This window comes from Glycine max, chromosome 4 (assembly GCF_000004515.6).
Source record: "Glycine max cultivar Williams 82 chromosome 4, Glycine_max_v4.0, whole genome shotgun sequence".
NCBI classification, from domain to species: Eukaryota; Viridiplantae; Streptophyta; class Magnoliopsida; order Fabales; family Fabaceae; genus Glycine; species Glycine max.
The window spans coordinates 7,104,980-7,127,171 of record NC_016091.4 but is presented as its reverse complement, the minus strand read 5'-3'; the positions used below and the strand labels follow the sequence as shown (position 1 = coordinate 7,127,171).

The following is a 22,192-nucleotide window of genomic DNA, read 5'->3' as shown; positions in this document are numbered from 1 at the left end:
CTGATAACTATGTAATAGACAAAACACGCATGCTTATAGGAAACAAGTATGATTTTTTTAACTAAAAGCTGATACTGTAATGGTTTTTCCCCCAACTATATTCGGAAGGGGAAAAGAATAACTTGATGTGAACATTAGTTAAACGAAAATTCTCTCCTGTTAAATGTTTCATTTAAATTAATTAAACAGTGATTTAAAATTTTATTAAATAGAATCGTTATAAAACATACAAATACACTTAATTAAATGATCTTGCGTTAAAATACACAGAATATAAACATTTTGTCAGTTTTGGTAAAAAAAAAAACAAAATAAACATTTCTTGATCTCTTTAATCTATGTAGTGGAGTAATGTTTCATCTAATGATTTGCCAACCCTATAAAATGAAAAACTAAAACTTTATTGTGAAAAAGATTAACACATTTTAAAACCGGGAGTAATCTGTTTTGTAGAAAAGAAAACACGTGGGATAATCTGAGAAAAAAAAATTAATGTAAGGTATATGCTTAGGTTGTTGATGTTGGATTCCCTTTTTTTTTAGATAACTGGATTCCCTTAAAACTGAAGACCAAAAAGTTCAGTGTAAATTTTGTATGGAAAATACTAATTGTTCAACATGTCTAAATTTCAAGGAATAACTTGAGTCAGAATTGTTTTTTTAATCGAAATGGATTTGTGTTTGGTTACTTAAAATTGAAAATTAAATTTTAGATGGATCGTGTAAGTTTTTTTGTCATGGCATATAGCTTTGTTTGGAAGACCAAGGTCTTGTTTGGGTCGAGGTCGACCCATGTCTGTTTTAGTACTAACGGGCTGTTATGAAAGCCCAGAAAGGAAACTGTATATATGGAATTTGACAAAGTGGATAATCTTTTGTGTTCATTATTTTATTTAATTAGAATTTTTTATTTTCTAGTAACACCAAGTATCCCACAAACTTGAATATTTTGAGCTGACTATAAGATTAGTTCTTCTTCTAGAACTTAATTAAATTTGAAGTTTTTTGTTTCTGTCTAAGAGTATATATATATTACTCACCAATTATTAAAAGATACATATGTTTTTATAAAGTTAACGGTACGAAGAAGTTTCTAATTTTCAATGAGGAATTCTAGTAAAAATATTGTTTACTATTTTAAGAATTTTTTATTTAATAAATCATGAGTGAATCTCACCGAATAAATCAAGCCTACTCTTTAGTAATTGGGCAACATAGAATTTTACTTATTAAAAAAAAGAATGCTGTAAAAGCATTTAATAAAAAAGATGTTACTAATACTTATTAATTTTAATCCACTCTTATTAACCTATTATTCTTAGAGAATTATATATATATATATATATATATATATATATATATATATATATATATATATATATATATATATATATATATACTATTCCTAACTTTTGATATTTATGTTTGTCAAAAAAAAACTTTTGATCTTTTAAATTATGATTTTAGATTATATTTAATTAATTACATGAATATTTCCTATAAGGTCAAATATTTTTATTTGTATATATTTGAATTAAACCCTAATCAATTATGGATATTTTTTAAAACTAATTTATATCAAACATTTTCTTAATTTATATTTTTAAAATTTACCTAAATTTAAATATACTCATACATTCATGATATTTAATAAACAAGAGAGTAAGCCTTGAATTTATAACAGAAAAAAGGAACTAACACCTATCCAATAACAATATTTAAAAACTTGAATTTATTTTGAAATTTTTGTGAAATTAATTTAGCTTATTCTTAAAAGATAAAAATAAATATACATAGTGTTGAAAAGAGAAATACTTATGTTGAAGAGTTGAAGTTCCGTGGCGTCACCCTGCATGCGTGTGGGTTGAATGAGGAATAAAACGACGATGAGAGCAGTGCTTCAGCTTCAGGCTTTGACAGCTCGGCTTTCACTTTCCCCCTCCAACTTCGTTCGCCGCAAAAGCTTATGGTTCGATGCAAATAGGGATAACTCCCAAGTGAGAAGGATATGGCCTTCCACTCCTGTTTGTATGGGTCGCCGTTCCATCAAAATTGCCGGGAGAAAGGTTTATGCATGCTACCTGTTTGATCAAATTCCTGTGCCACTCATTTTCTCTTCCTCCCGGCTTCATTTATTTAAAGGACATACCATTGCTACTCTAGTGTTGTTGGGTTGCTGTTTGGTGCATAGCATTTTCCAATTATTATCATTCCTATTTCTCTCAAAACTTCTATTTACTACAGGGAGCCCAAGATGCAAAGAAAACAAAACTATACTCAAGGATCGGAAAGGAAGTCGTGTCTGCGTAAGTCCTTCATCTGTTACGTCACTTTTATTATGCTACCAAGTTATTTCAGCAAATTGACCCTCCAATTCTCAGGAATTAATGATGTGAAATAGTTAACCAGATAATCCCTTATCTTTTTTTTTTTTGGTTTTTCTTTACTTTACTGCAAGTGGCACTGATGCCTGATTTTCCTGAATTTGACCCCAATCCATTCTGTAATTCATATTGGTTCAAACTAGAGGAGTTTGTTACTGTCTTGTTTTTCGTTATTGATTATGTTGAATGACAGTGTAAAGAGAGGTGGTCCAAATGTAACATCCGATTCAGTTTTGGCTGCTGTACTTGGGAAAGCCAAGGAGCTTGATCTCCCTAAAGATATTGTTGACCGCAATATCAAGAGAGCTAATGAGAAAGGACAAGAGGCTTATATCGAGAAAGCCTACAAGGTTGGTAGAGGTATTTTTGGGGAAACAGATAGGTATGGGACAGGTATTTTTGGGTCCAATTTTGGGGCTAGGTGGTATAGTATGCATCTCACCTTGTAAGTTGTAACCAAATGAGTAATATATATTTCTTAAGCATTATGTTGTTTGCTCAAGGACTTTACTGTTGTTTAACCATAAGGAGCATGTTTGGATAGAATTTCAAGATGGTGCTTGCACCGTAGAACTTCGTCCTGGGCAGTGGGCATATTTGGATCATCTCCTTTTTCTGAAGAACATGACTCTCATTGTTTTGAGAGAGAAGCATAAATATTCTTGTGTAGATACACATCTTTACAAGTAGTTCACTAATCTTACACAGAAGTAGTTTGTTTGTCCTCTTTTGTAAGATGGCACTGTCATGCTCTTAAGGTAAAGGAAAGAAACCAAATCCATTTTGGATAATTGGATATTAAAAATAAATAACATTCAGTTTCCATTGCCATAATTAATTGGGGTTCCTTAACATCTCAAATATCTGTTTGGGCATAAGCAAATTGTTGTAGAAGCAAGCTTCATGATGATGAATCAAGTATGATTCAAGTAGTTTTGATGATGACAAAAAGTCCAAAAGAATGATGTCAAGATTGAGTCAACAAGTTCAAGATTAAAGAAAAGACATCATGAAGAATCAAGATTCAAGAGAAGATGAATTCAAGATTCAAGAGAAGAAACTAAGAAGCAACAAGTCAAGACTTCACAAGGGAAGTATTGAAAAAGATTTTTCAAAAACCAAACATAGCACAATTTTGTTTTATAAGAAAAGTTTTCTCAAATTTTTTTAAGTTACCAGAGTATTTACTCTCTGGTAATCGATTACCAATGATAGAATTTGATTTCAAAAAGTTTTAACTGAATTTGCAACGTTCCAAATGATTTCTAAATGGTGTAATCGATTATAATATATTGGTAATCGATTACCAGTGTATCTGAACGTTGAAATTCAAATTCAATTATGAAGAGTCACATTTTTTCATAAAATACTTTGTGTAATCGATTACATGGTTATGGTAATCGATTACCAATGATAAGTTTTGAATAAAAAGTCAAGAGATGTAACTCTTCCAATGGTTTTCTCAAGATTTTCTCAAGGTTATAACTCTTCCAATGGTTTTCTTGACCAGACATGAAGAGTTTATAAAAGCAAGACCTTGACTTGCATTTTAACAATTTTTTAGAACTTCTTGAACAACTTTTGAGAAATCTTGAAACCTTTACAACTCATCTTTCTTTTTCTTCCTTTGCCAAAAAGCCTTCTAAGTTTTCTATTTTCTAAACCTTGTTCTTCTGCAGAAAACAAAAGTGTGTTATATCTTTTCATTCTCTTCTCCCTTTGCCAAAAAAAATTTGACAAGGACTAATCGTTTGAATTCTTTTTGTGTCTCTCTTCTCCCTTTTCCAAAAGAACAAAGGACTAACCGCCTGAATTCTTTTGTGTCTCCCTTCTCCCTTTTCAAGAGAATTCAAAAGGATTCAGTCTGAGAATTCTTTTTTATTCTTTCCTTTCCCTTAAACAAAAGATTTCAAAGGACTAACCGTGTGAGATATCTTTTGCTTTCCTTTACAAAGATTCAAAGGATTAGCCGCTTGAGAATCTTTTGTCTTAACACATTAGAGGGTACATCCTTTGTGGTACAAGTAGAGGGTACATCTACTTGGGTTGTTGTAACTGAGAACAAGAGAGGGTACATCTCTTGTGGATCAGTTCAAGTGGAGGGTACATCCACTTGGTTATTCAAAGAGAACAAGGGAGGGTACATCTTTGCTTATAAAGGTTTTTACAAGGTTGAAAGAAATCTCAAGGAGTGGAAGAAGGATGTCGTGGATGTAAGAAGAGTAGGAGATCGTATCATAGTCTTAAAATTGGTAGTGGGACAGGACACCTTTAATGTTATTAGTGGGTACGCACCTCAGGTTGGGTTAGCAGAACACTTTAAGGTAAAATTTTGGGAGGATCTAGAAGGGGTACTTCAGGATATACCCCAAGGAGAGAAAGTTTTCCTAGGAGGGGATCTCAATGGACATGTAGGTAGCGTGGCTAGAGGTTTTGAGGGGGTGCATGGGGGTTTTGGCCTAGGGGAGATGAATGGGGAGGGTAAATCCATCTTGGAGTTTTCGGAGGCTTTGGATCTTTCTATAGCCAATACATGGTTTAAGAAAAGAGAGGAACATCTTATCACTTACAAAAGTGGAGGGACATGTTCTCAGATAGATTTCTTCCTTATCAGGAAGTCTGATAGGAAGTATTGCTTGAACTGTAAAGTTATCCCGGGAGAGAGCTTGACTATCCAACATAGAGTTTTGGTTATGGATGTAAGAATTAGAGATAGGGCAAAGAGAAGAAGTCCTCTGGTGGCACCAAGGATCAAATGGTGGCACTTGAAGGGTGAGAAACAAGGAATCTTCCAACAAAAGATATGGGAGGGTTGGTGTGGACAATCACAAGGAAGTGCAAATGATATGTGGAACAAGATGTCCCAAGAGATTATTAAAGTGGCTAAAGAGACGTTGGGTGAATCTAGAGGTTTTGGACCTAGGGGTAAAGAATCGTGGTGGTGGAATGAAAATGTTCAGAGCAAAGTTAGAGTAAAAAAGGAGTGTTTCAAGGAGTGGTCTAGGTGTAGAAATTCTGAAACTTGGGATAAGTATAAGATAGCTAGAAATGAAACCAAAAAGGCGGTGAGTGAGGCAAGAGCCCAAGCTTTTGACGGACTATACCAAGCTCTAGGAACCAGGGACGGAGAAAGATCTATATATAGGCTTGCTAAGGGTAGAGAGAGGAAGACTAGAGATTTGGATCTAGTAAAGTGTGTTAAGGATGAAGAAGGCAAAGTCTTAGTGCATGAAAAAGATATCAAGGAAAGGTGGAAGGCGTATTTCCACAACTTATTTAATGATGGATATGGATATGACTCTAGCAGTCTAGACACAAGAGAAGAGGACCGAAACTATAATTACTATCGTCGGATTCAGAAACAGGAAGTAAAGGAAGCGTTGAAAAGAATGAGTAATGGTAAGGCGGTGGGGCCAGACAACATACCTATTGAAGTGTGGAAAACTCTTGGAGATAGAGGTCTTGAGTGGCTCACCGAACTCTTTAACGAAATTATGAGGTCAAAACGCATGCCGGAGGAATGGAGGAGAAGCACGTTAGTGCCAATCTATAAGAACAAGGGGGATATACAAAATTGTGCAAATTATAGGGGAATCAAGCTCATGAGTCATACCATGAAATTATGGGAAAGAGTGATCGAACGGAGATTAAGAAAGGAGACTCAAGTTACTGAGAATCAATTTGGTTTCATGCTGGGAAGGTCGACCATGGAAGCGATTTATTTATTACGGCGGGTGATGGAGCAATATCGCATGGCCCAACAAGACTTGCACTTGATTTTTATTGACTTGGAGAAAGCATATGATAGAGTGCCTAGAGAGATTTTGTGGAAAGCTCTAGAGAAGAAAGGGGTTAGGGTTGCATATATTCGAGCTATCCAAGATATGTATGATAGGGTATCGACTAGTGTTAGGACACAGGGTGGAGAGTCAGACGATTTTCCCATCACAATTGGTTTACATCAAGGGTCAACCCTTAGCCCCTACCTTTTTACCTTAATTCTGGATGTCCTCACGGAACAAATCCAAGAGATAGCGCCGAGATGCATGCTTTTTGCAGATGACATAGTCCTCCTTGGAGAGTCGAGGGAGGAGTTGAATGAGAGGTTGGAAACTTGGAGACGAGCTCTAGAAACACATGACTTTCGCCTAAGCAGAAGCAAATCGGAGTATATGGAATGTAAGTTCAACAAAAGAAGGAGGGTTTCTAACTCAGAGGTGAAAATAGGAGACCATATTATCCCTCAAGTCACACGGTTTAAATATCTTGGGTCTGTAATACAAGATGATGGGGAAATTGAAGGGGATGTGAATCATCGCATTCAAGCAGGATGAATGAAATGGAGAAAAGCATCGGGGGTGTTATGTGATGCAAAGGTACCGATCAAGCTAAAGGGAAAGTTTTATCGGACTGCGGTAAGACCGGCGATTTTGTACGGAACAGAATGTTGGGCGGTCAAGAGCCAACATGAGAATAAAGTAGGTGTAGCGGAGATGAGGATGTTGCGATGGATGTGTGGTAAGACTCGACAGGATAAAATTAGAAACGAAGCTATTAGAGAGAGGGTTGGAGTAGCGCCTATTGTAGAGAAGATGGTGGAAAATAGACTTAGGTGGTTTGGGCATGTAGAGAGAAGACCGGTAGACTCTGTAGTGAGGAGAGTAGACCAGATGGAGAGAAGACAAACAATTCGAGACAGAGGAAGACCCAAAAAGACTATAAGAGAGGTTATCAAAAAGGATCTCGAAATTAATGGTTTGGATAGAAGTATTGTACTTGATAGAACATTATGGCGGAAGTTGATCCATGTAGCCGACCCCACCTAGTGGGATAAGGCGTTGTTGTTGTTGTTGTTGTTGAAAGAAATCTCAAGGATCGCAGGTTGCTTGGGGATTGGATGTAGGCACGGATTGTTGCCGAACCAGTATAAAATTCTTATGTTTGTCTTCTTCTTCCCTACATTTTTAATGTCTGCTGTGCACTTTTAATTATTGCTTTTACTTTTGGTTAAGTTTCAATTACTGTTCTTTACTTTCTTAACTTGGTAGTAAAAGCCTAATTAAATCTAGTAGCATTAAGAAAGATAAGTTTTAATTAGTCAAGGTACATTAATAATTAATTCAACCCTCCTTTCTTAATTATTCTGAGGCCACTTGATCCAACAATTGTTACTTTTGTCCAAATGGATGTTTGGGCAAAATCAGTTCATAACCCATCCTCACTTTTAATATCTAAAAAATATTATGAAATAAAATCTTTACTTTTATTTATTTTTATTTTTTTAAAAAGCTACTAAAAAGCCGTCTAGGTTCCTAGATGGGGTTGAACTTGGCCCAGCCGTGTGGGAATGGGTGAGTTTTTTGTTTGGACCCATCCTTGGGTACTAAATACCTTCAACTCTACCAATCTTTTGGTGGATTATATTTTTAAAATTTTGTTCCTGGAATATTGTTTTAACTCATATCCTTCTACATTTACCCTTCAGGTTTATGGTTATGGAGGAGTTAGTATGGTAGTTGAGGTATCAACTGATAAGGTACATCGTTCAGTGACAAAGATTAGAGAAGTGATAAGGGACTATGGAGGAAAGATGGCAGATTCTGGATCTGTGACGTTTAAGTTTAAACGTGTTCGGTTAGTAAATATTAAAGCCACTAATGCTGATAAAGATCAGCTGCTTGCCATTGCTTTAGATGCTGGAGCTGAGGATGTAATTGAACCTCCAACTTATGAAGATGACACTGAAGAGGATAGGTCAGAAAGGTAATGCTCTCCTATTCATTTTATTGTGTTTCTAAGTTACAATCAAATTTCTGGTCTTCATTGGAAAAAGCGTATGGCCTTTTGTATTCTTGTCTCTATGCTCTGTCTACAAGATAATAGGTCAGGGGCATTTGCTTAGTCTTGGTGGTGGGAAAGAATAATGAAATCATCCATTTGACTCATCAAATCCTTTTTCTTTTACCAATTATTGAAGAATAGATTGGCTAGTCTAAATAAAATCATTACTTTACATAATGTAGCTGACTTTGAGTGGTCGGCGGTACAATCTTAGATTGATAATTGGGGTCAACAATCAACCATTCAAAATCCATGGATGGAACACATTATCCACAACAGAACGCCCCAATGCCAACCCAAGCTGTATGGATAATGGTGGAAATTGATTATCTGCATTAAAACCCAAGCTTCTAATATTTAAAACAAAGACTTCTCTATTGCCTGTGATCATTTTCAGAGTGCCATCTGCAGCAATTCTCGTCTTACAATTATGATGTTGGCCTGGGATAAAGGAAATGCTGGTCTTTCATTTAATATTTAAATAATATGTTTTTGAAATAAAATAAAATGTCAGCTATTCATATAGATATTTATTGTTTCTTCAAATTTTCTAAATTCTGGCAAGCAAAATCCATTTAGAAATAGTTACTTACAACTTAACAGATACATTTATAAAAATCACTTTCTTTAGGAGTTATTGGATATAAGTGTATCAAATCTTACACTGGTGTGAAATTGATTCACTTCCCTGATTTGCTATATATACTGGGTAAGCATTTCTCACACCATTGCGTGATCTGTATTCTGTAATAGGGTTGCTTGATCTTGTAGTCTCTTCTCTCACACTTAAATTAGTCTACTTACTTGGCATCTTTGATAGGTGTATAATGCCTCAAATAAGTTACAATCTTTGCTGTTCTGTTTATTTAGATCTTTACAACAAGGAGAGGAGAGCATAAAATTGTAGCTTGCCTGCTAGAATTCATTTTTTTTTTTTTTATTTTGTCAGGTATTATAAAATTGTAGGTTCTTCAGAGAACTTTTCATTTATACCATCTAAGCTGCGTGATAATAGTTCTGAGCTTCTTCCAAATACCCTGGTTGTGGTTTGTTTCTAATTTCTATTGGCTACTGTATATGCTATTTCATTTCTTGGATTTTCATTTCTCTTTTCTTCCTTCTCCTTTTGGATTCATATAATACAAATATTGACAAGCAAACAATCCGAAATGTGTAAGTTTAATCTGTGATGTGGCAATATGCAATTTCTTAAATGAGTTTGGGAGTTGCCTTTTCCTGATTCACTGTTCTGTTCTTCTGCCTGTATTGCATTTTTAAAATGTTCCATTTGCAGACAAACTTTTCCTTTTTAGGGAAGCTTTCTTGGAGACTATAAATATTATTTCTAACAGTTGTTTTCCAGATTTACATGTTACAAAATCTCCCCAATTATATTTGGATTTGACTCTTTTAAAGTAAGCCAAGGTAAAGTACGTAATCTCGGTCATCAATGAGAAAATCAACTGTTGATATTTCAACACATGCATGATTTGTTAGGCATCAGCATGTGCACGTAACATGACTGTTGATTTTTTTCATCAATGTTTGAGATTTGTTACTTTACCCTCAAAAGGATAAAGTTAGAATTAATGTCTCATGTGACATGTATGTGACTTATGTAAGGAATAATAAATAAATAAATAATAATTAAAGACTAAATTATAATTGGGTTAGATAAAATAAGTTTCTAAAGGTAACTGCTACTTGATGGAAGTAGTAAAAGGGGTTAATATCCACTAACGTGAAACAAGGTCATCTTCCTGACAAAAAAGTGTTTTCTCTAACCTCTAGTCATCATGAACGTAGAAAGACAGAAAAAATAGTCAAGGAAGCGAAATCTTGTTTTTCTTTTCTTCCAATGAATCAAAGTACACCGGAGAGAAGTCTCACTATCGAAAAAGGTACGCACTATTTATCTATTATTTGTGAGAATTATATATTTCAAGATCCTATTGATTTTCTATAATTGTTAATCTAGGGAACCCTTAAGTTTTACAAGTCATATCCATTATGTTTATCCTAGGCCTTCGTTTTCAATTTCTTAGGAAAGAGGGAAGAAAATTAAAAAATATCAGTGAAGTAAAAACTAAGGAGGAGATTTTGAATTCTTTACATTCATCTCCCCTACCCCAACTTTTCTTCTCTTCGTTGTTATTTCTTCTGTGTAAGTTTTAGAATTTATTACTTGTATCCTTGAACTCTTGTTGTGAATAGACAAATCTCTAGGCAATTAAATGCAATCTCAAACCCCCTTCATACTTTGTAAGGATGAGACTGTTCATCCCATCAGCTGTTTGAGCATGTCTTTGTGGTATATTGAACTGTATCTATAATTTTTCTATATCAGAAACCTGAGTCCGTTATTCTTGATTTTTCAGGTAGATGATGAGGCTATGGACTTGAACAAGGAACTTATGAGCAAACTACTTGAGCTTGATGATGTTGATGCTGTTTATACAGATCAGAAATAGTAATTTTTATATGTTTAAAAGCTGTTCAGCAGACAACTCAAGGTTATTCTTCGACCCTGGGAGTTCCTATCACATTATGTACGGTCTATTTGCAAAATGAAAATAGGCTCTAAAAATTATTGGGGATGCCTCAGGTGAGAAATTTGTAGATCTGACACATGTATACCTACTATTTAATCTGTTTCCTTTTTTTTTTTTTTGAGGGTGGCCAGAGGAATGCTTTCTGGGAAGGGAATTTCATTTTGAAATTATTTGATTCAAAACCGAGGATATTTAAATCATGTATCGTCTTATATGACAAACTACAAAGTCCAATAATAATAAAACAGTAAATCTTGATTCCTTCTGGTTGGGTACGATGATCCCGGAGAAATTTCTTTGCAACCATCTTGAATTTTTCTATACTTTAGTATATAATTGGTCTTATTACGTATGAAGAAGATAGTCAAGGAACTGGTTTTTTGCTCACATATTATTACAATTTTTGCATGTAAACCAAGAAGCTGAGACTTATATATATGCCGCTTTAGAAATTTTCAAGATTCGTTTTTATACGAGAACAACCAAGGTAACCATTGACTGGTGATGTCAGTTAGAAGAGTTGGTTTTGTAGCTATAAATGTGACGCACTCTGAATATTTATTTGAAATGGCTAAAAAAACTCATTATTGTCAATGCCAAACTGGTGTATGACGGATCTGAGCGTCAAGTTTTGATAGATACCTTATCCGAGTCCAAAATATTCGTTAATTTTCTGACATCATATCTTAACAATATTTTCTAACTGGTTAATGCTCTGACCAATGGAACGTGGCCAGATGATGGTGCATCATTTGTTATTTTTAAGAATTTACCTTTGGATTACGTGAAAGGAAATTATTTTGAATAAGGATTGGTTGTTAGTTGTTACAGAACTGAGAAAAAAAAATGAGATTACTCATTGATATAATGATATAATACATGTTGAAGTACGATGTACAAAATGCTGAGTGGAAGACGACGAATTCCATAGTTGCTACTTTATCGTACACATACAATACATACATCATGGATCACTATCGCTTGAATTCTTAGTATAGTTGTATAATAGTATATATATTGCACTAGAATTAAAAAAAAAAAAAAAAAAAGAGTATATTCTATAGGTGTAGTGCTTCCAAGCAGTGTTGCGTCGTTTTTTCAAAGCAGATTTCATATATATGACAACACAATCTTGAGTGATAGAATAGAGTTCGCTACTCTTTTGGAACCCAGCATCCATGCAACCCATATGGAAGTCCATAGGGGAATTTGGCCCTAGCAATCTCTTCAAAGGTGGAACCATCTAACAGCAACGCATATCCTTCTCCATTTTTCTCACTGACAATTGAGATTACCACGCCTGGCATATGAGAGAAAAAAACAGGTTAGAAGCTGTAGGTCAAGTGTATTGAAGAAAAAGAAAGCATAATTAATGCTTGAATTAAAGGATCGAGTTCTAACCATCATCTTCCTCTGTTGCTCCTGGTCGTGCCACAAAGAAGGGTTCTGAGGGCACAGCACCTTCTTCATGCCAGTTCTTAGCCTTCTTCAATTCAAAATCAAGCTGAACATATATTCCATACCAAAGCACGTTCAACTAAATATATATATGTGGGAATCCAAATATATTTCTGACAGAAAGTTTTAAAAAACTAAAATTTAAATCAAACCTTGGTGAGGGTGTTGGGAAAGTTACAAGGTCGCTGTGCTCCACAAGCATATGCGTATCTATATTTCTTCCCTAAATAATTAGGGTTTATGCTGCACATGTCCATGCCTCTCCCATGTTCATTTGGCTCCAATGCTGCCTCTAGTGTTCCATATGGACTTCCATCCAGTGGTATTCTGAACCGACCAACCCTGTCAATCAATATAAAGCAAACCATGATTTTAGACTATTTTCATTCATACATAGAAGCCAATCGTATTTATTTATATATGATCATTTAGAAAAGACGAAGACATTTATATATCAACATCAATTACCTAGCATCAGGTAGAACATCTTCACCATTAAATGAACGAAGGTTCTGTAACCTAAGCCTATCAAGAATGGTAGTATCGGAATTATGCTCACAACAGTCGGCAATAATCGCCGTCACCCTCCCATCTTCATCTTGCTCCTCATACGCATTTATGAAATGGAAAGTAACAAACAGAGGCACTTCCACACTTGCCACCTTTCCAAATCACACATCCATCATTAATATTAATGTCCATAGCATAAAGCTTAATAAGTGAAACAAACAAACAAACACCATATCAATAATATATTTGTGCAAAAACTTATAGTACGTACGTTACACTCTCAATCGGCAAAATAAATTGCATTAAAACTCAACATATATAGAATACTAAGATAAATGAAATTTCAATTATGATCGAAGAACAATACCAAAGTTTTGTCCTATCAATATACATCATCATATATATTAATTAGAGATAGAGAGAGATGAGTAATTAACTTACAATTTTCCCACTAGTCTTGCACATGGCATGCATAAAAGCTTTGGACTCAGGGTGCCACTCAAACTTGTACAAGGGAGTAGGCTCAGCCTTGAGCAAATTCTGAGCACAATACCTCAACGGCATTTCAGGCACAATAACATAGTGTTCAGTAACAGGAAAAGAATGGACCCAACCAGGTGCAGGACCACCCCTACAGTTGACCCTTCCAATGACCCTTCTCTCATTGGTGCCAGGCTCCATCCTCACCACAAGGTACCCTGCTCTCACCAAATCAGGCAACAACGTCAAAAACTCGTTATCCGTCACAATGGGGTGTGCAGAGTGAATAAGACCCCCCAATGAGTCACTGTACTCAAACTTCCCCACTGTCTCCAGCGTCTCAGGGTTTATCACTATGGACCCTTTCTGAGTCTCCGTCAGGCAAACCACCCTGCCGTCACCGAGCTTCACCACGCCGGTGTTCGCGTTGTCGGTCAACGACGCGCCGGAGAACAGGCTCGCCAGCTCCCCCACGTAGGCCAGGAAATTCGCCGCCTTAGGCACCTCGGAGAACTCTCGGTAACATATTTTCTTGTTCTTCTTCGCCGCCCGGTACGCCTCCGACTCAATCTGCCGGTGCCCGGCGACTAACCGCCCGTTCTGGAAACCGAGCCTCACCAGCGTGGCGTAACCATCGAAGAGGTGCCGGAAGTTGTAGTCCTCTATGTGCCACATGCCCGGACCATTCCTTAGGTACGTTCCTTTCTGCATGTAATTATTCATATTTATACATTATTTTTTTTCTATTTTCGTACCATCATATAATATTATAGCAGCGATGCTATACAGTGTGAATTTTTTCTCCCGAAAGAAATACGAATCTACTTGCTTAAATATTATTGGATAGATATTGAATTTTTTTTTAAAAAAATAAAAACTAGGCTTTTGACGCAATTCAGGAGGTAGTTATAATATAGATAAATATAGAAAATTCATGCAGTACGAATTCGAATAAAATAGTATTTTCCATATTATATTTTAATTTATTCATTCTTTCTCGCTCTTAATTGTATAATTAGTTGTATAAATAAAATTTTCCTTTAATTATTATAAATTTGTTTCCACCATGTATGCTGTTCATTTTGCATATCTATACTTATTATTTGTATACGGCTAAAATCATTGTCGAAGTAAACAAACAAACGGAAAAAATAGGTTTGTATACATAATTTTCCTAGTTATATATACTACCGTTATTTTATACTTTATAGTCAACAAAATGATCGACCTGATGACGTTTGCGTATACATGGGGTTGTATGCATCTGGTATCATGGAATATACCCGACGACTAATGATGAGGTTACATATTCAAAGATCCTTTGATGTTGTATATATTAATTATTTATACGAGTTTGAGTGTTTATAGTCAGAGTTGATAAAAACAAATTAAGATATAAAATATTTTTGACACATACTTTATTATTCATCATATATATTTAGTTTCAAGTAATTATAATACACTCTTATTGGTTTTTCATTCTCTGACGTTATACGTGTACGATGACCAACAAACCTATACTACACGGAGGATCAAATCAATAGTTATATTGATTACTATTATTATTTTTGTAATTTATAATGGACGGAGTAGCTCCCGGAGAAAAAAGAATTCCTTTTGTTTTGCGACAAAAAGATTTCTTGTTCCTTTTCACTTTGCTTTTGTACTTTCTATGGTAACTCAAGTAATTAATTTAAGGTTTACTAACTTATTTAATTTTATAAATTTTAAATTTATCTCTTTTAATCTATACAATTAATAAGTGAATTTTTTAATATCTTAGTTTATATTTTAATTTTCAAAAAATATTTATCTTTAAAGATTATTTAACTAACAAAGTTAAAAATATTCAACGACGGTGACCTTTTAAGAATTAAAATGTAAATTCGAAAACTAAAAAATCTACTTATTAAATTTCAATAACTAAAAAATTCACTTATTAACTATATGAAATAAAATAAATAAATTTAAGAAATAAAAACTAAATGGATTATTAAAACTTGATTTAATAACGGCAGTAAGATTGTCTTTAAAAATTATGCATAAAGACATCAATGGTAAATATGGGATAATTTGATTTCATGAGCATGAAGTATAAAGATTTACGGTTGGCCAAGTGTGAGTTAAGGAAGAAGAAAAGGGTAGAGAAAATTTTTTTACTAACAAAAACAAATACTAACAAGAAACAACTAAGTCGATAAAAAAATGAAGACTTACCAGCCATAATGGAATTTTTCCTTGAACTTGTAACTCTCCTTCCCACCTCTCTTGCGGGATACTAGTCCATGCAACGTGGTGGTGGTGGTGATGGCGGTCGTCGGCGGTGGTTTCTTTCCGTTCCTCCGGTGTTGGTGGGGCAATCACAGGTAATGATGGACTTGCAACATTTGCCTTGGTGAAGTCTCGGAGATTAATACCGTGTTGCCCTTTGTAGATGAAGCCTTTATTTCGAAGAGAAATATTGTTATGAGGCATGTCAGGAACAAGCATAGTTGGGCATGAAATGGAGTTTCTGATTGAAGGCAAGGTGGTGAAAGCCATGATCGAAGTGGAATATCTGAGGTGTTGCTAATTAATTATGGAATTGGAGAAAGAGTAGAGAGTTACTAGAAGAAGAAAATGGAAGGTGTGTTTAATTTGCTTTGAAGCCCTTGTCGTTTAGAGTGAGGAGGGGAAGTGATGCATTTATAGGACGGTCTTGGGACATGAATTGATTTGTGAACATGTAATTTGCTTTGTGGGAATCTTGGATTGGTGGAATTCCTTCTCACTACGGGACATGCCTTGTTTTTTCTCCAGCCCTTACTTTGATACGTTAATTTATATGTATTTTTATTCATTTAGCCAAGTATACCAAGACAGCCAAGTTAATATATTATAATTAAACTAGTACTTTTCAATTTTCAAGTACACAGCAAAGGTTTCTTTTTAGAAGAAGTTCACGGCAAAGTTCAAATAGCTAGCAATGAGTTTATTTTTATATTTTTATTAATTTCACTTTTAATTCTTATAGTTTGCATTACGTGTGATATTGGTCCTTTAAGAGTTTTTTATATTAATTAAGTTTCTCTAATTTTAAAATTAAACAATTTTATTTTTTTATTAATTTTCTTAATAAACCCTCAAACTCTCATTTTATTATTATTTTTTTAAATTAAAGTAATTAAGTTGTTTTACACTTTTTTTACTTAAAACCTCCAAGTTTTCCTCTTTAATTCTAATACGCATCTAACAAAATCATTCAATTCCTCCCCCCCCCCCCCCCCCCCCCCCCCAAATCTTCACTAAAATTCCAAGTTTTGAACTTTTAAATATTTCACCAACATTAAGATGATACATGCGAGGGATACTAAATTCAAATCTCTTGAATACTATTTCGGATTGTAACATTGTAAGTGAAAAAAAAAATTACTAAAAGGAGAGATTACTTGCTGATCAATTAAATTCTTCTACAAGATTAATTATTAATATAATATTTTAATTTTTTTATTGCTTAAAAATAATACGTCTAAAATATAAAATATGTTTTTATTCTCTATATTTTTTTATTGAATCTTATAAATTTTTATGTTATGTAATTTAGTCCCCAAACTTTATAAAAAAGTGTTTTTAATCAATGGGTTTACTCCACTTTTCTGCATGTATTTTAACTTCAAGTTATGAGGAGAGATTTAAAACACGATTTTTATAACTTCAAGGATTACATTGTACAATATAAAAATTTGAGTACTAAAAATAAAATTAAACAAAAAATATAGAGACTTAAAATACATTTTATCTTATTTTTAATCTTAACAAAGGAACTAAAAACATATTTTTTTAAAATATAAAAAATAGAAATAAAGAATTAAATAAAGACTAAAATATCATCAATCATGTGGATCAATTAACATGAAATTATTTTAATTTTGTCTAAAATCTCAAGTAAGAACTTTTACACTTATAATTAGGGATGTTTGCGGGTCAGTTCAGGTCGATTTTGATCATATTTAGGATTCAATCCAATCAAAATTTGATTGGTTTGATTCGGTTCGATTTTTAAAAATTTCTTTGAAATCCAACCCATTAGTGAACAATTTGGTTTGATTTGGGCCAACGGGTTACTTATTTAAATTTGTTTTTTTTCTTAGAACTACTATTTTATATCATGATTCATCCAAATATTCAATACAATTAATATAATATTATCATATGTCTGAAAGTAGTAAAATTGATTCATTTAATATCGTTAATATAATATTCTAAAATAGACTAATACAAATTAAAATAAAATATTATTCAGCAAGATTTACTATAATAGTCTGAATCATAATTATTTCCTACAAACTAATATTTTACAATAAGTTTTACTGCAACCAGATTTGTCGTAGTCAACTTTGTTAAAACAAGTAAACAAAATATGATCAATTAATATTACAAACATGACAGAAAAAATAAATATGATAAAAGATGAAAAAATAACAATATTCCTGAAAGTAAAATTCCAAACACTTATAACTCTAATACTTAAAATCTTAATATTAGTAGTATTTACTATGAAATCAAACTCAAATACATTAATAATCCAACCTAAATTATTCAAGTCAGTTTGACTCAATTTGGATTGAAGGTAATTAACACCCTACTTATAATAATGAAGGATACTTATCGTACATACTAAAATAAAAGGTCATATGATTTAAAGATAACGTACACCTATCAAAATTTTGAATAGGAGATCAGAAAATAAACTTTATCCCATCTATGCATATTCGAATAGGAGATCAGAAAATAAACTTTATCCCATTATATGCATGTCTAAGTCGCCTTTAGTCCTTTTTTTAAGATTTGTTCAAAAAGATCCGTCTCCATAAATAAATGTAACTTCAGTTACCTTGAAATTCTCTATAAGCGTTAACATCGATTTCAAATTTATTTTTGGCTACATACTTAGACGAAGGAACTCAACAGCAACAATAAGATTTTTGTGTGCACAAAAAAAAAAAAAAAAAAAAAAAAATATATATATATATATATATATATATATATATAAACACATCTTTTTATGATACTTTTTATATTCATTACTTATTAGTTCGACAAGTCATTTGATAAATACTTGTAAAATCAATCGTAATATATTATTGCTTAGATGAATTATTTATTTTAAATTTATAGATTTTATAATATTATATAAATTTAAGAATTTTACATCAAAATTTATTATATTATTAAAGTTGTTAAAGTGAGTATTTAATTTTTTTTAAATTTTCTATGAATTCTTGATCTGAAAAGTACTAATTTATTGTTAAAAAATTGTTATGCAACATTGCTTAACTATCATTAATGGGATTCAAACCCATATTCTTGTGAAATATGATTCTTAGCATTTGGATCAATCTTTGTTGGTTGTTGTTTAATTATATAAGCAAGAGTGCTTTATGTAAAAAAAGCCACAATAAATGCTTCAACGACAAATTCTATTAAATAACATATCTTACTTTTTTTAAGCAATCGCAAATTTTATTAAGATGGATTATCAACTTTCAATTAATAATTCTTTAAAAAACAACTTTCAATTAATAACTTTCAGATATCTTAATTTAATCTTCATCTTTTGTTTAGCTATTGTAACTAAAAAAACTTCAGCTTTTGGCTAATGGGTAAGTTTTTTTCCTTCCAAACATAACCTAAGCCTAAGAAATCAACATCTGAAGCCTAAAATAAGGAAATTATCAGCTAATTGTAAAGTACGGAGTTTCAGTAACTAGTTAAGTAAAATGATTATTTAAATAATAACATGGACCTTATGAATTAAATATTTTGAGATATACTGTTAATCCATCGATTTTTCAATTCGTAGTTAGCTAGTGATTCCTTCTCCATGATCAAATTTATAATGTGTGATCGTAGGATGGCATGTCGCCTCCAGAGGTGCATGTTACTCATAATGCATCGATTCTTTCTTTGACCTTGAAATTTGATCGTACCAAAACCCACCACGTTTGTCTTTATGCATAATTAATATAGAATCTAATCCTCTCAAAATCAAACATGTAATTATGCTTGTGCTGTTGGCAATTAAAGAAAATTTGACATCTTTGAAACTTTAATTACTTTGACCTCAACACGGAGCACTGCAAAATTAACTTAATTATGGTTTCTTTCAATTTTCCTACTGATTTTCATTTAATTCCTGCAAAACATATGAAACAATGACACCTAGTTATGTGTATATTCATAGTAAATTCCATTTGGTCTAGCTGACCACTGCATTTTATCTCAAAAACATTATGAATCAGTAGTGGTTCTCTTAGAGAAGTTAATTAATTTGTACAAAATATTTTTCCATCTTGCTAATGTGATGGATAGAATTGGCTACAATTTGGTCACTATATACAAAAAAAAAAAAAAAATTCCCTTAACCTCATTTTGAATTAATTATACAAATATAATTTGACTAGTGTTATTCAAACCAAAATATGAAATCAAATTAAAAACGAGAAAAACAAAGACGAAGCAAATTGTGGCAGCAACATCGATGATGATGAACTGGGAAACGTAATATATATATTGCCGTCCAAAGTGGAGGTGAAATAACTTAAGAGGTGCAGCAGTCGTTGGGGCATTTCAATAGGAGAGCAAATAATGATGTTCTGAAAGAATGAAGTATGATACACATTATCACTTTTTCATTATTTGAGTTATTATTTAATGTACATGATCGATGTTAATTCGTTACATAGTTCATACCCCTTTTGGAAAGTGGGAAACGCTCATTGTGCCACTTGCGATTTAGTACAGAAATATTTTTAGTTTATAGGTTGACCTGCATGGTTGTCCAATCTGGGTCCGCATGTTGGCCACTCAATCTTCTTTCATGTCAGCAATCCTTAAATCCATTAACACTCTGCATCGCACAAACACAAACAAATGTGTTTCTTAATGGTACCAGATTTCTGTAACTCCTTATGTGCTGCCTTAAGCTTAACGTTTTCACAGGCCTTCAAGTAAAGTGCCCAAACCCAACGATGTAGCATGTGTTTGAATTTTCGTTTGAAATCCTATAAACGAAAATTTGCACGTTTCAAAACCATAAATATAGGAGTAACTTTCTTGTTAATTCAGTGAGAATGTAGGTTACGTTGAACGTAACTCTTTGTCAAACACACTCTCGCAGTATTATTGTTCCAGCTTTAAGTCAATTAATTATGAGCAAAATTTCACCATAATGACATAGTTTATGAAAATTTACACCTCAACCATTTCACCATAATCTTATATTAAAATCAAACTGAACCTACTTTATTTAATATTCTGTTGATGAAGGTCAGCCATATTTCTCTATTCCACAGTTACTCTCTTTTTATATAATTCTTTTGATCTCTTCTTTTTTTTTTTTTTTTTGAAATATTTGTGTGAACATAAACTTCAATTCACACCTCACCCTTGCATACCATTAATAGAAAATTGACAAATAAAAAAATATTTATCATTTATTAAATTCAACAAAAATAATAATAATAATTTATTGATAGATTTTATTTAAAAAAATCATAAAATAAGATTTTTTAAACATTTATTTTTAATTTACTTGCACAGATGTCAAGTTCTCAACTAAAATTTCATCACCTTTACATAACATATATCCGAGAATAAATAAATAAATTACATCACCAATTTACCCACTTTATGTAATGCTCTTTCTTAATTAAACGTCTAAGTTTGCAATTGGTGGAGTTGTTTTAGATAGAGAGAATGTGAAGACCTCTGTAATTGCTTGGGTCTCTTCATGTCCTGTTTGATTCCCACAACAGTCAATCCATAATGTACAATTTCTGCTCCAAGTGTATGTGGCAGACAAAATTAGGTTTTTCCCACAACGAAGAACAGTTAAGTTTTTATTTAGACCACGATTATTATAATCAGTGGGTCAGCCTCCAAAACCAACAATCAAATAATGTGGGCGGTGCTGATGCGCACTGACGCAGCCACCCACGTTCTGCAATCTCAGCTTGTCTTAAGAATATATATATATACATATGGGTTAATTTTCCTAATGATGATTAATTTGTGATGTGCAAGTGCAACTTAATTATTTCTTCTTCTTTTTTTTCTTCATTATTTAGAGTTAGACCTCTAATTGATTTGTGGATATTGCTTTCCCAATTAAACTAGCTAGCTAGATACCATCAATAAAGCAACCCATTTGGCTCGATCATTCCGTTTTTCCAAAACAAATTATTAAGTTGGCAGAGATGAAAATTAATTCTTAAACAAAACAAAAGTGCCGCTATTGGTATACGTAATTCTGTTCAGGTGCGGATATTCCTTTTTTCTTCTTCTAATTTTTAATTAAAGAACACGTACCTAATCAAGGAGGAGATGCCACGCTTCCACAGTCTCCATGTACACTGGGATGCTTTTAAACATTTTTCTGGTTTAACATTTTGTGGATTCGATAATGACCCCTTGAACTTGATCAAATATACTTGCATGAAGAACACTTTCACCATTCATTATTGACTAATTCCCTAGTAATGTTGCCCATTTGCTTTGAAATTTGAATTGTCATAATTACTTTTTTTTAAAATTTAATTCCATTCACAGGTGGTGTTGTTTTTTTTTTTTTTGTCCGGCAAATATTTTATTTTGCTTTTATCAACAAGTATTAATTATTAATTTATATATCTGACGTTAATGGTGTTGCTGTTTGAGTAGTATATAGTACTAGTACGTACTCGCTAATAGAATTAGATTAATTTCTTTTAGAGATCGAGAACTTGTTCAGTTTATTGATTTTCACATGTTATTATTTAATTGATTTGATTCACATATAATCAAATAATTATTTCAATACAATTATGATCTAAATCATTTGAGATCGAGTTAATTTTTCAGATTAAACAAATACGCAAACGTTTCATATCTCATTAAAATATAATTTTGTTTTTAAAAAAAGTCCAAGAATAAAAAACAAAAGTATAAA

General features: G+C 32.8%; 2 protein-coding genes across 5 annotated transcripts; one reads left to right on the top strand and one right to left on the bottom strand.

Annotated features, from left to right (window-relative positions):
* The first annotated feature begins 1,813 nt into the window (after positions 1–1,813).
* Positions 1,814–11,037, top strand: LOC100818936 (probable transcriptional regulatory protein At2g25830). 4 transcript variants are annotated; one of them, XR_001387834.3, is made up of 6 exons: positions 1,814–2,065; positions 2,244–2,305; positions 2,577–2,733; positions 7,869–8,146; positions 9,174–10,125; positions 10,603–11,037. XR_001387834.3 is itself a non-coding variant. In XM_014774543.3 (5 exons), exons 1-5 carry the CDS (start codon positions 1,868–1,870, stop codon positions 10,604–10,606), a joined length of 699 nt encoding a protein of 232 aa, XP_014630029.1. In that variant the 5' UTR covers positions 1,814–1,867; the 3' UTR covers positions 10,607–11,037. The 4 variants fall into 4 exon arrangements, 2 of the variants coding, with proteins under 2 accessions (XP_014630029.1, XP_014630028.1); XR_005891132.1 differs by having other exon boundaries at positions 9,174–10,737; positions 10,908–11,037; XM_014774543.3 differs by lacking the exon at positions 9,174–10,125.
* A 573-nt stretch (positions 11,038–11,610) lies between these two features.
* LOC100814148 (carotenoid cleavage dioxygenase 8 homolog B, chloroplastic) lies at positions 11,611–15,907 on the bottom strand. Its single transcript, XM_003522665.4, has 6 exons — positions 15,442–15,907; positions 13,186–13,929; positions 12,703–12,896; positions 12,387–12,576; positions 12,178–12,280; positions 11,611–12,076 (listed from the first exon to the last, which is right to left on the bottom strand). The coding sequence occupies exons 1-6, from the start codon at positions 15,763–15,765 to the stop codon at positions 11,931–11,933; spliced, it is 1,701 nt and encodes a 566-aa protein (XP_003522713.2). The 5' UTR covers positions 15,766–15,907; the 3' UTR covers positions 11,611–11,930.
* Positions 15,908–22,192: the final 6,285 nt, after the last annotated feature.